At 43.1% G+C, this 14,040-nt stretch overlaps 1 protein-coding gene across 2 annotated transcripts; it reads left to right on the plus strand.

Annotated features, from left to right (window-relative positions):
- The first annotated feature begins 9,671 nt into the window (after nt 1-9,671).
- LOC136385936 (diphosphoinositol polyphosphate phosphohydrolase 3-beta) lies at nt 9,672-12,630 on the plus strand. Of its 2 annotated transcripts, XM_066357289.1 has the most exons (2): nt 9,672-10,207; nt 12,248-12,630. In XM_066357289.1, coding segments are annotated over exons 1-2 (495 nt in total). In that variant the 5' UTR covers nt 9,672-9,713; the 3' UTR covers nt 12,249-12,630. The 2 variants fall into 2 exon arrangements, with proteins under 2 accessions (XP_066213386.1, XP_066213387.1); XM_066357290.1 differs by lacking the exon at nt 12,248-12,630 and having other exon boundaries at nt 9,672-10,208.
- Nucleotides 12,631-14,040: the final 1,410 nt, after the last annotated feature.

The following is a 14,040-nucleotide window of genomic DNA, read 5'->3' on the forward strand; positions in this document are numbered from 1 at the left end:
ATTAGTTAACATGCAACAAGAAAATTGAAATTATTCAGACCTCTATATTACAAGAAAATAAGAAGAAAGAGAATTGCACTAAAATACAATAAGAATTTTAGAGTGAATGTTATTTTATGAACTGTGTCAAGATGCTTAGTGATATGTGTAATTTTAAGTGTTAACTTGACTGGGCCCCAGGATGCCCAGATATTAGCTCAAACATTGTTCTGAGTGTGTCAGTGAGGATGCTTTAGATGAGATTAATATTTGAATGGGCAGACTGGGTAAAGCAGAATGTCCTCTCTGACATGGGTGTCCTGTATCCAATGCCTTGAAAACCTGAATAGAAATAAAAGCTGACCTTCTCTCAGGCAGGAGGGAACCTCTCCTACCTGACTGCATGAGGCAAGATATTGGTCTTTTCTTGCCTTTGAACCTGAACTGAAAAACTGGGTCTTCTTGCAACTCAATTCCAGCACTTTTTGAACTGGAAGTACTCCCTCAAGTCTCCAGCTTGCCAACCACAAAATCTAGGACTTTTCAGCCACCATAATGATGTGGTCCAATGCTGTATAGGACATATTTTTCTGTCTAACTGACTCTATCTCTTTCTCTCTCTCTATCTCTCTCTACACACACACACATTCTCGGTTTCATTCCTCTGGAGAACCCTGACTAATACACTTGGGAAGGCACAAGCCTCTTGTTGAAGTAAGGCCACATGATGACTTAACCGTCTGAGTAGTATGAATTTTCATGTACGTCCTCGTGCCTTCTGACCATCCACAGTACGATCACACATGTGTAAGGTAACGTTAAAAAAAGGCAAAGGTATGTTCTACTTGTTTCCATAAATTGGTTATCAAACAAACATGATTTTAAGTTAATAACACTGTAACTGTAACTAATTTCATTCTTTGAAAAAAAAAAAAACTCACTTCCAGGAATTAGCAAGCATGAAAAAAATCACTACTCAAAGGGTTAATGCACCTCTATAAAGAGTGGGCAGTATATTCACAAGAATACAGACATTCAGGGTCACAAAACAGGGCTTTCAAAAACAATTAACTGACAGTTACTGGAGGATGTGCTAAGCACAATTCTGAAAATGGTCTCCAGAGATTTCCCACCATAATCCCAGGACTGTGAATAAGATGAGTTCTTATTATGCACATATGTGTGTAGCTTACATGGCAGAAGAGATTCTGTAGTTATAATTAAGCTCACTAAACTGTGGGCCTTAAATCAGGGAGATTATCCCAGATTACCCAAAAGAGCCAAATATAATCACAGGAGCTGTGTAAATGCAGACAGTATGCCCTGGCTAGCAGCAGCAGGAGAAACAAGAAGGGTTTGAAGCACAAGAAGAACTTGACACAATGTTGTTACTCGCTTGATGATGGAGGGTCAGTCCTGCCACCACAGCAGTTGAATCTGCTAACCACCTGAATGAGCTGAGAGGCAGCTTCCCCACAGAGCCTCCAGCTAAGACCCCAGCCCAGCTGACACTTTCATTTCAGCCTTGTGAGATGCTATGCAGAGAACTCACCTGATCCATGCGACACACATTGGACCTATGGAAACTGTGAAATCATAATCATGTGTTGGTTTAAGCTGCCAAATTTGTGGCAATTTGTCACACAGTAATAGAAAGCTAATGTCTACATTATTAGTAAGTTGAGTCTGTTGTGGTGAAGGTAACTCTCTGTATTGTACAACAACCTACTGGAGAGGATAAGGAATCATTTCTGTCCCAGGAGTGACCACATGGGCTCTGAGGTACAAATTGAAACAAGTGAGGTGGAGTGCTCTAGGCTGAGCACTCTAAATTTTATGCAGTAAAGATTAATTGCAATACGGAGGCAAAAACATACCTTGTAGTGTGACAGCAACGAAAAGGCCACTTTCTGGTAAGCCAGGTGCCATACTCAGTGTGCACAGTTTGGATGCTGGAGCTGTACATTCTGTCCCAGTCCTTTAGATAAGAAAACGTTCCCTTCGAAGGTTCCCTGTGGGGCAACAGCAGACATGCATTCAGGGTAATTGCTGGTAGTGGCTCTGAATTAAACTGTAATAAATCATTATTCAAAAGGGTCTGTTGTCATAGACATTCTTTGAGGCTTTAGAGTCAGATAGACTGACTCCAACACTCTATGATCTTAGCAGAGTTCCAGAATTCTAATTTTTTAATTGTGTGTGTGTGTGTGTGTGTACAACACCACCTTGCTAAACACATTTGACAAATCTTTGCAAACCACTGGGGTTAAGATCACCCTGCCCGACTTTGTGCTCTTAGACAGCTAGATCAGGCTGAATGATCTCTCTAACCACAGACCTTACCTCAGTGCCTGGAACAGAGAGAATTTCTGACTGACCTCCCAGATCCCTATATTCAATAGCCTCTAGTGCCCACGTATTGCTGACTATCTGTTTTTTGATCAGTGTAGCTTTTTCTAATAGCCTCTCAGTGGTCTCTCAAAGTCCTCACAGTGGAAGGACCTTGAAAATTCCCCATGTCTTTGCAAAGAGAGTGATGATGCAATAAAGTCATTTAGAGTTAAATGGAGAAATTAATGAGTAATAAGACTGGTAATGCCATTAATTGTTTTTGGTGAAAATCATAAATGTTCAGGAATATAGGATCAAGTCTGTGAGCCCCAGACAATGAAACATTCAGGGAGAGCTATGCAGGTTCCTAGGCACAAGGAGTCAGTTCCCCTGATCTGACTTCTGCTCCTATTTCCCCCTATGCTCTCTGCTTTCCAGTGTTTTCGTCCCCTCCTCCGCTGTTCCCCTCTGGCACAGCAACTGCACCCTGGGACTTCTAATTCATAAAGTGCATTCCTCTCTTCTGCTTGTTTTCCTACAACACATTTAAAGACTGGGAGTATGTTTTCTATGCTGTTTGCATGTCCTGTATGAAGTACACTACAGGAAACATGGTAGGTATTATTGATTATTTGTTGAACTCATTTATTTCATATTGATTCACCGTCAGCTAAAACACCCACTTCCACTGTGGAGTTAGCACAGGAGATGTTTTCTTTGTAGGTCTATATATGTGGCTTTGAAGTTGCCATGCTAACATCTAGAAGCTAGGTGTTGGATGACTAGAAATCTGGATCATTTGGCCATGTGTCTCTACACTGCATAGTTTTCAGCACACAATATGGCTTAAAGCAACAACTCCCAGGACTTAGTCATCTGTACGTCTTCCCGGTCGGCCACCCCCAACTCTCATGTCATTATAAACTCAATATTTTATGCACAGGAAAATAATTATTTGTTATGAGCAAAACTCTAAAAACAGAATGATAATATAGTAATGGAATAGAATTTAAAAATTTACATTGGTGATTTTCAAAACTGCATTCTTTTCTATCTTTTTAATGTGGCATATGTTGAGAAATACAGGCATTTAATGGTTACAGCAGTTCTTCTAAATCCCAGCTCTGGAACTTCCTAGTTGTGTGATCAGGGGCAAGTTACCCATCCTCCTGAGCTATAATTTCCTCACTTGTGAAATTGGAATAATGGTACTTATGTCATGGGGATTTGATGAAAATTAGCACTGAGAAACAGAAAGTCACTGACACATGGTAGACCCTCATAGCTTTTTTTTAAAATCATGTCTTCTAATATTGTAATTTAAGAAATAAACAAAACCAAACAAATAGGATACCTCTACAAGTATATTGGGCATTCCACCATCAGAAAGTTCACCCGAAGCCACCAGTCAAGGATACTTCCTCTGGGATGTAGGCTGGAAGTAAAAGCTGTTTGACCAAAGCTAAAATAAAGTTTAGAAACTAAGAGTCTAACTGGCATCTTCTCCTAGGAGATATCAACTGTACTTTCAGCAAACTGCTAACAAAACTACTGACTTGCAATGAAATAAGTAACCAGAGAAAAGATGGGGGAAAAAAAGAAAAGAAAAAGATATTTTCCTACTAATCAAATTTCCAAAGAATGATTCCTGTCTCAAAACCCAGTTTTGCAGCCGATCTACCACTCATGGTGCAGCTTCCCAGAACAGGCTGATTACTGGGGGTGCTTGAAATCTTGCTGGGAAAGAGGCAATGCAGCCATTTTCCTGAACCCATTTCTGGTAACAAACATCACTTGTATTGTATGTGCCTTGTTGTCTTACTCTGAGGAGCCTGTGAAATTTGTGGGACAGTGTGGTAACCCTGAGAAACCTGTTTTGCCGCTGAGGGAACGGGTCTCATGGTGTGTGGGCCTGTGCATGCACAGTGTCTTGATAAGTAGACTATCTTTCTTCCCGGGCAGGTCTGATATCTCTGCGGAAGGGAAGGGCATTCTGCCAAGAACTGTATTCTCACACAAGGCAACTTGCGCGGCAACAAAGGACCCTCCTCAGGACCCACAGTCATCAAGAGTCACAAAGGAGGTGTAAATAACAATTATTTCAGTCCTTCCCAAGGACTCTAAATAGTCACCTTTCATCTGCCACAGCAGAAATCAGTGTGGAACACACCAATCCCTGTCCAAAGGAGCTGGGGAGAGATGTCTGGGATGAAGCGCTTCTAAAACATTTGGAGATGGGATGAAGATGTTGGAGAGTGGTATCAGTGCACAAAAGGAGGGGAATAAGGCAGGACTGCTGGGGGAGTTTGGTGGTGCTCTGGCCACATTGCAGTCCTGGTGGAGTGCTATCACCAAGGAGCCCTGAGTTTCCGCCTCACGTGACTCCCTTTTAGCTGTCAGATGCTGGGCAATCGAAATAATGTCCTTGCTCTCCACATTCTCCCTTATGGAAATGGAAATATTTACTTGGAGGTCTTGTTCTGTTTTAGGATTAAATGAAAGAAAAATGATGCAATGCTAGTGTAGGGACCCATCATGACGTGTACTATTACTTAACATAAATTTCAACTTTTATTTCCAGTACTTCTTTACATTGTTTGGCTTCCATTGTGATTAATTATATAAGAGTCCTTTATTCTCAATGATAGTTTTATTTATATAAAATATAATAAAATATTATATGTAAATATAGTAGATGCTCTGCAGAGATAAAGTAAAAACCATTTAGGTGATGAATGACTGAGACCTGGAACCACCACCCAGAGCCATGCTGTGCGGGAAGAACTACACTAACCCTATGAGGAATCCAAGAAAGTGAAGCAGACTCATGGCCCTCACAGATCTGCTACCCAGGGAGCAGAGTCTGCATGGCAGCTGACACAGGTGGCACCTACCGGAACGACTACAGTTTAGAAACAGCAATGACTTCCCTGTGAGTGTCATTTTCAAAAGGTGCATTCATTCCACAAATATCCAGCTGTACCTTTCCAGTTGTATCAGAAAGTGTCCTGGATGTGGGTTGACACAGACCAATGAAACAAGGTCTTTATCCTCAAGGCTGCCACAGTGCAGTGGGGGAGACAGGCATTCTTCATCACATCTAGATATTGTCTGGATGAAGACAAAGTGTGCTCAGCAAAGTTCTGGGTTGCTTGAGATATACTGGTGAACAAAGGACAAAACCCCCTAAGATCGGGGAGCTTGTATTCAAGCCGGAACTACGTGAGAGGAGAGAGATAAGCAACGCATGTAACAAAGAAGTAAATAACACAGCTCCTAAGTGGTGTACTAAATAGACAATTTAGGCCAAGGTTAAGGGGATAAAGAATAAAGCTGGGGGTGGGGAAGATGTCTCCACTTAGCAATGTAAAATATGGTGTCCTGGGCAGGTCCCTATGAGGACCTGAGGACTGAGCAAGGCCTTGACAGAAGAAGGGAGGATGTTAGGCAGATGTGGGTGAGGAGCATCCCAGGCAAATGGGTTAGTTAGAGCAAACATCCTAAGGAGGGGGCCTGGCTGACATAGTCCGGACACTGTAAGAATCCATGTGAGTTGGGGGTGAGTGACTGAAATGGAGAATCATAGCGATGAAGTCAAAGAGGAAATGGGGCCCTAATCTTGTAGGGTCTTAACATAGGAGCACTAGAAAGGGTTTAGGTGCTGAATTGTTAGTCTACAGAGGTGATAGTATCAGTGCAAAGGAGGACACCAGTCAGGGAAACTTAGGTAGTGACCAAAGAAGCCTAATGTGCTGCCTCTTTGAGAGAGTGCAAACACTCACCTAGATTTGGCATCCCTTCATCTTTGTGATGAAACCTTTGACTACACATCTGTGCCATAACTCACGAAATCATAAAATTACAAGTCTGTTATTCATCCCGAGATTCATCGATGAGTCAAGGAGAAACACTGGGGAGGTATGTTTTGTTCAATCACTTTGTTTGTGACAAGTCTCTACCGAATTACCTTGTATAGGCATACTATGAAGCCTCTTCTGTGGCTGAGGGAGAAACAATGTCCAATGTACAGGAAGAAGTATAGAATTTGGAAACATGTGGCGAGTGGTTGGAAAGACAGAACCCACCAACCCCCCCCCCCCGCCCAAGTGAAAACATGCGTGGAGCTACCTATGTTCACCCATCTTTCACTTGAAATCTCTCATGAACAATCAGCAGACACAATAGCAACAGTCCTTTGTGGTCCATGTAGCCTCTATAGTCATCATTCATTCAGTCAACATCCCACAATGATGCTTCTATGGCACTGTTACTTTCCAGTCTGCCCACTCCTTTCTAACACACACACACACACACACACACACACACACACACACACACATGCAGAAGTAAGTATCCCAGACTTGTTGGCCTCAGAGCAGATCCTCTCAGCTTTAGATCATAACATTGGAGCTATGTTCTCAGGGGTGCCTGGATATATTAGGTAGAAAAAAACAATGGAAGGAGGAGGTCTGCACCAAAGCCATGATATGCACTGTGCATCTCGGCAGCTCTCAACATACGTGCAGTTTGGCATAATGAATGGAAGAGGATGACCTGTGGAGTCTGGCAGACCACGCTGTGTGATTCTGAGCTCCATCACTTACTGCCTTACTTTCTTATACCCTTCTCAGCCTGTTTCTTAATCAGCTTAAGGAGGCTCCTGCTACTCATTTTTCAAGTTTCTTGGTAAATGAATATAAAGTGCATAAAATAAAGCAGACCATCAGTAAGTCAAAATCTATGTCAGGAGTGATGACAAAATAGACTATTTTCCTGGCATTATACTAAACCTGTTAGCTTGGATCTCTTCATCCAGTGACATGCTATGCACGTCTTTGCCACTGGGGATCCAGCCCGGACCTCCTTCCATATAATAATGGTGCTACTCCTCTCCCTTCCAATAAACCTACACTCTGCAGAGGTATATGAAATAGGCATAATCTGATGTAGAGGTGATGGAATAAACTAGAAAATGGCCCCTCTGGTGAGAGAAAGATATAGTACCTGGTAATTGTGGAATAGACCTGTGACGTTCCTGGCGCTGGGTTGGCTCACTCCCCCGACCAGAGAGCAGCCGGGTCTCCCGCCTTAGCTAGAATTCCTTCTCATTTATTCAAATCTACATTCAAAGCTGAGTACATGTTTATCATTTTCTACAAGAATGTCCTAACCATATCTTTAGGATTCCTTGATATAATTTATTTTGGTGTGTTTGATATTGCTACTGTGAATCTCATTTCTCCATTCTAATTTTACACGTGAAAGCTCTTGGTATTTTAAATATTACTGTTTTCATCATACCACTTAAAGGAATTCCTATTCACACCGGGTTTTTTTTAGGTGTTTAAAGAACATATCCATACTATCTGCAAATAATGACAATTTTGTCTTCTTTACCAAAACGACAGGGTTCTTTCTCTTTACAATCTCATTACCCTGGGAAAACACTAACAACAGTATTTAGTGATATTGGTGATAATAGGTATAGTTGCCTGGATCCTGATTGTAATAGACTCTCTTTTTCCCTAGTGCTTTAACATCACTAACAACAGTATTTAGTGATATTGGTGATAATAGGTATAGTTGCCTAGATCCTGATTGTAATAGACTCTCTTTTTCTCTAGTGCTTTAACATCACTTGTTTATTCATGAGTGTGGGCACACTGAGGAACTCAGCCTGCTAAACTCTATTTTCCTCATTTGTTTTTTAATCATGGGGTGTTTCATTCTTTTATATGTTCTTGGTCACCTGTAGATTGCTAAAATGTGGCAGTAGCAGTAGGTGGCTTTATTGGCTGAAGTCATTCTCTTTGTCTCCATCCAGTCATTTTCTTCATATACAACAAAGACATTTGTATCATATTATGCTCTATTGCAGGCGTCAGTTGCCACTGGGAAGAGGATCATTTTCACGAGGTATTGTGGGTATAAATGCAGTGGAACAGACCCTAAGAAGCTGAACTAACTTGTTATTTAAAGACTGGACTGTATGTTTCCTAACTATTTCCCACCTACATCTCAGTGGATTTCCACTTGACTAAGAAATTACGTCATTGGAAAAGTGAGTTCTGGTCATCCTGCTGTCTGAAGCCAGCAGTCTGTTGGTAAGAGACAGTGATGCCTAAGTTGCAATATGGCAAAAAAGTTGGGGGACATCAGAGTTCTTTTCCACAAGGCTACTACTACTGTTAGAGCAAGAAAACAATACAAAAATTTAGGAGGAGAGGGAAACTTTTAGGTTGTTGACTTTTTGGATGGGGTCAGGGGGGTACTGCTTGGCCTAGAGGACAGGATGAGCAAGCGGAGAGGTGCCTTGCTGCAGTCCACACCGGGAGGCTTCTAAAAGTCAAAATGTAGAATAAGAAGGGAAAGCCCAACCACTACTTATCAATGAGAAAGAAGAGTGGAGTGTGTGGAGGGTGCAGACTCTTGGATTTAATAAAACACTGCTTGTGGTTCTCCAGCTGTTGGGTGACTATGACTCAACTGAAGTCGGCAAGGGGCTTACTGATGAAGAAACTGAGGAACAGGGGAGGTAAGATGTGAACAGGGCTTGAAGAAAAGGTTCAGTTACGGGCTGTGCCAAGGTGCCCGGCGAGGTGAACAACGTGCTGTAGAAATAAAACTGCAAGATATGACTCAGCGCAGATTAGGTAAGACTTTGATCCAAGAACGCCAGGGATCCTTTGACAAACCCGGGCCTCAGTATAATAAACAGGCCGGTACCATTCATTATGGGCAATGATGGAGATGCACTTGACCCTCCGATGTGGAGAATGGGCGCCTGCGTGTTTCGTGGGCAGTGAGGAGAAGCGTCCCGCAGCGCCGCAGGCACGTTTAGCTCCACCGCACACGTGGAAACAGTGCGGGCCCAGTCACAATGCGGTGAATTGAACTCCGCGTGAAGGAGATTCCCAGCCCGAGAGGTGCGGGGCGCCTGCGCAGTGGGCCCGAGGCGCTGTGCTGCGGGAGCAGAGACCCCCGCCCGTCCTCCGCCAGCGCCCCCGCCCCTCGCCCTCCGGCGGGAACGCGCACGTGGAAAGGGACGCGCACGCGGACGCGCACGCGAAGGCGCCTCACCTCCCGGACCCTGCGGGAGCGGCAGAGGAGGGGGCGACGCGCGCAGGAGCCGCGAGTGGGCTGCGTGCAGAGCGGCGGTGGTGGGCGGCGGCGGCCACGCGCCTCCTCCACGCAGGCGTCCGCACTCGGGACCCCGGCCGCGGAGGGGCGGACTGACTGACGTCCTCGCCGTTCCCGCCCCCGCCCCCGCCGGTCTTGTCTTAGTCTAGGGGCTCGCGGGCAGAGAGCGTCTTCTCCACGCCCCTCGCGGCCCTTTCTTCCCGCAGCACCTCCTCCGGCGGCGGCCCGAGCAGCAGCGAGCGCGGGAGCAGGCGGCTGGGAGGATGAAGTGCAAGCCGAACCAGACGCGGACCTACGACCCAGAGGGCTTCAAGAAGCGAGCTGCGTGTCTGTGCTTCCGGAGCGAGCGCGAGGACGAAGTGCTGTTAGTGAGCAGCAGCCGGTACCCGGACCGCTGGATCGTGCCGGGCGGGGGCATGGAGCCCGAGGAGGAGCCGAGCGGCGCGGCCGTCCGAGAGGTGTACGAGGAGGCGGGGGTCAGGGGCAAGTTAGGCCGGCTCCTGGGCGTCTTCGAACAGAACCAAGATCGCAAGCACAGGACCTATGTGTATGTCCTGACTGTCACTGAGATTCTGGAGGATTGGGAAGATTCGGTGAGCATTGGGAGGAAGCGAGAATGGTTCAAAATCGAAGATGCCATCAAGGTCCTCCAGTGCCACAAGCCCGTGCATGCCGAATACCTGGAGAAACTAAAGCTGGGCGGTTCCCCCACCAATGGAAACTCCGTGGCCCCGTCCGACCCCGGGAGCGACCCCTAGTATGTACCGCTCCTGCACAGACCCCTCTGCTTTCCGCCTGCCCTACACCACCTAGTGCGGGCGCACCTCCTGTGCCCCGTGCGGCCTCCCCGGGGGAGGGGGGCTCCTTTTGTTTCCTTGCCAGACCTCTGAATCACGCTTGCAAACTGTCTCAGTTGCCAGGCACTGTTTTCGGGCAATTTGCATGTTTCTCAGATGCTTTGAGAATCGCTTTTTGGTAGCGCTGTTTAATACAGTTTAGAATGCCTAAACCGTATGGGTTTTCTTTAAAGGTGCCTCAGCTGCTCATCCAGCCTGTGTGTGTGTGTCTGTGTGTGTGTGTGTGTGAGTGCGTGTGTGTGTGTGTGTCTGTGCGCGCGCGCGTGTTCTCGTGTGTGAGGCGCGCGCGCGCGCTCATGTGCGTGTGCGCATTTTTGGTACTAGTCTTGTGATTTTGTACCGAAGGCATTTAAAATCTGTCCACCTTGGTTGTCTGGCATTTTTCATCAATTTTCTTTCTTGAGTCGTTATTTCATTCGCAGTATTAGCCCTTGTCAGCAAGCCCTTCTGTGGTATGAATTGGTTAAAATGATCGGTTTTGAATTTTAAAAAAATGATTTAAGAAATTTGGCATCTTGTGCTCTTGTCATATTCCACAATAATTTTATCTTTAGAAATGCGATCTAATTGGCTCTTTTCAGAAATTTCTTTATATGTGCGTGATTTGATTTGCAAAAATTGTTCACAGCTGGTAAGTTTTGACTGCTTACTGAAAATGACCATTCCCCATGTTAGCCCAAATAGAGTTTATAGAATAACTCTACCAAAATACTGCTTTATAGAGTAGATATTTCTCAGGAAGGTATTCTTAGTCAAACACATCCATGCGTCTTATCAGGAAAACTGTTTCTAGAGTATGACGTAGCACGCACACTCAATTTTCAGCACCCATTGCCCCTTTCTCAATACCCTTAGAACAGCCATGGTTTTCTCAGCATAAGCTGGTGTTTGAAAGAAAGTTAGTTCACATATTTGAATTTTGCAGCATTCCAGTTAATCTTCCTGACTACCAGTAACCACAGGAATGGCATCGATATGGTGATGACATCCCAGTTAAGTAATGTACCTTTCTTGATAATCAGCTGTTGGAGACTTTCTAGGTGTTAGGGCAACTGAACAATCCCTCTTAAAGATTTATAATAAATATTTCATCTCATGCGTCAATCTTTTGAGGTGCTGAATTAAAAACTCTTACATTTGCCTGGATACTTGTTTGTCATCAGGACTCCTATCTAAAATAATTACGTCTTTTCTGTAACTAACATTATTTCCATGGCATGTCTTTTGATAAACCTTTAATACTGTGGTTAGTAGATTTTAAATATTTATGTGCTGGCAGCATTATCAGAAATGGAAAGTGACGGAGGTAAAACATGCAGTTTTACTAGGGAGTGTTTGATGTGATAGAAACTACAATGGGGCTTTGGAATCAGACAAAGCTAAGTTTTTCACCTTGTTCCAGATCTTGCTCATTCAGCTAAGTTATCTAAGTATCTGATGCTAAGTATTTTTAAAACATAAAATTGGAGGTAATAAAAATAGTTCATAAACCTCTATGAGAAGCATTTTCTGTTGACCTGGGTTAAGAAACTGTTTTGTGCGTCATGGTTCTCACAGTTCATTATTGTACTTACTTATGTTGCATGGCTGCATGACCACTAGATTGCAAACGCTGATTTCCCACCAGCCTTTATTAGATCCATAAGCCTAGACTCTAGAACATGGATTTAGGTATTTTTGTCTTAGATGACCACCCACCCCCCTTTTGCAAAACTAGAATCATTTCTTTACTGACTTTTTTTGTGTCATAATACATGTTGACGTGTAACTCCCTCAGCTGCTCATCCAGACTCATATTGCATATATGTTAGATAACTCTTTGAAGCCTTTCCAAATGTGAAGCGAGTGATGCAGATAATAGGCACCTTGTAAATTTGTCATTTGGAGAAATTGTTAAATTTGTATAAGCCTGCTAATTGCGTACTGGTTTGTTTTTCCAGATAAAAGCAAGATCTTCAGGATTGCTTTGAAGGAAGTATTACTGTGAACCATCGATCAATGGAATTGTCAAGTACAGGTGACCACTTCTAGGTTTCCACGGAGACAGCTCATTGGGGTTTCCTCCGACATCTTGGGACAGCCCTTCCCTGTCTATTCTACTGACTTCTCTCACCTTGGTTATTGTACTGTGTACGTGAACAGACTCTTACTTCAGCACCTTTTGTTGTGCTTTGTTCATGTTTCTGCCTTCTCCATTAGATTATGATATCCTTGAGAGCAAGGCCCATGTTCCCTTACCCTTTGCATATTCTGCATCTGAGACACTACTTGAAATGGTTGACATCATTGAAGGTTTTTGGACTTAATTCAGATTTTGTCATCACCATGTTGGAAAACATCACCCTTCCACTGTGGTGCTAGTAGAGTATATATACTGGCTAGGCACCATACATGTGGATTTTTGTATCGGGTATTTCAGAAACTTTTCAAGGCAGTTGTAAGATGTTGAAGGGGAAGAATTATTACTCATATTTCTATGTCATACCACACAGAGGCTAACACAGTTTTAAGATTTCCCCATCAATTAGAGCAGCATTTTGTAGACTCAGTCCTTTGTGTAATAACTTCAGTGGTTTTGTACTGTTGCTAATTTGCTTAAAATTTTATTCAAAAAATCACTTGCTATAAAACTAACTATAAACGTAAATATAGTGAACAAAAGCTAATATTGTGAGTTTTTATAAAATAAATTTTAAAGTGATGTGCAAATACTCAATTTGATGTTTTTGCGATGTCCTCGCCACTTCTTTCAAGTAATCTTAACATCTCTTTGAAGAAAACATTGTCTTTCTCATTTTAAATCTTCACTATACTGTATTATTTGATGTCAGAGCTGGCAAAGACTGCAGTATAGGCAGTTTCTAAATTGAATTATGACTCCTAGTTTGCCTAGGTTTCTTTTGCATCTCTTAATAATTCAACTGGCTGTAGTTTTATCCCCTTTTCCAGTACATGCTGCTAGCTCTTTATCCCACCTGTTTTCTGCATGTATGAATGCAGAGGACTGAGAGACAGCTAAATTGATGCCACTTGACTTGAATAAAGTATCGGGTGCGGGGAAACTTCTGTGAGTAGGGAACAGAAAATGAAGAATTTAGAAAGAGAAGACTTGGATCAGCTGCTTTTAGGAGGGCAACTTTAAGAAAATGATAAAGATATTTAGAGGAAATGTTATGAAGTTTTGCCAAGGGGGTTATGATGTCAGCATGCTACCTGCAGAGACCCAGAGTGGCTTTCTTTTGCATTGTAAAGCGATTATATGGGATAAAACTTGGCCTTCATTTTAGTGTTACACCTTTGCTCATGGTACCAGTGAAGTGTATTGATTGTTCCCCCTAGTCCTTGCAGAATTTTAAATAAAAACGTATTTCTCCCATTTTTTTTCTGTAGGTGTAATATGGTACTGCAGTTACATTTTTTTTTTATCCTTATCTTTTAGAAAAAAATGTACGGTAAATTTTACAGATAAAATGAGATGCTACTGGTATTTGAATCAAAATAATCTGAGGGTGGGATAGGTGAGTGTATAGATGAAGCAAGATTGGCGATAAATTGATAGTTCTTGAAGCTGTGTGATGGATATTTGGGAGTTCATTATATTATTCTCTCTACTTTTGTATATGTTTGAAAGTTTCCGTAATAAAAATTGAAAAGAAAAACTTCATCAGTGTTTACTTGCATGCCCTTTTCTATCCCTAAGACATAAGTGGGAAAGGTTGACCTGAAGAGAAAT

The sequence above is a fragment of the Saccopteryx leptura genome, chromosome X, assembly GCF_036850995.1.
Source record: "Saccopteryx leptura isolate mSacLep1 chromosome X, mSacLep1_pri_phased_curated, whole genome shotgun sequence".
Classification (NCBI taxonomy): Eukaryota; Metazoa; Chordata; class Mammalia; order Chiroptera; family Emballonuridae; genus Saccopteryx; species Saccopteryx leptura.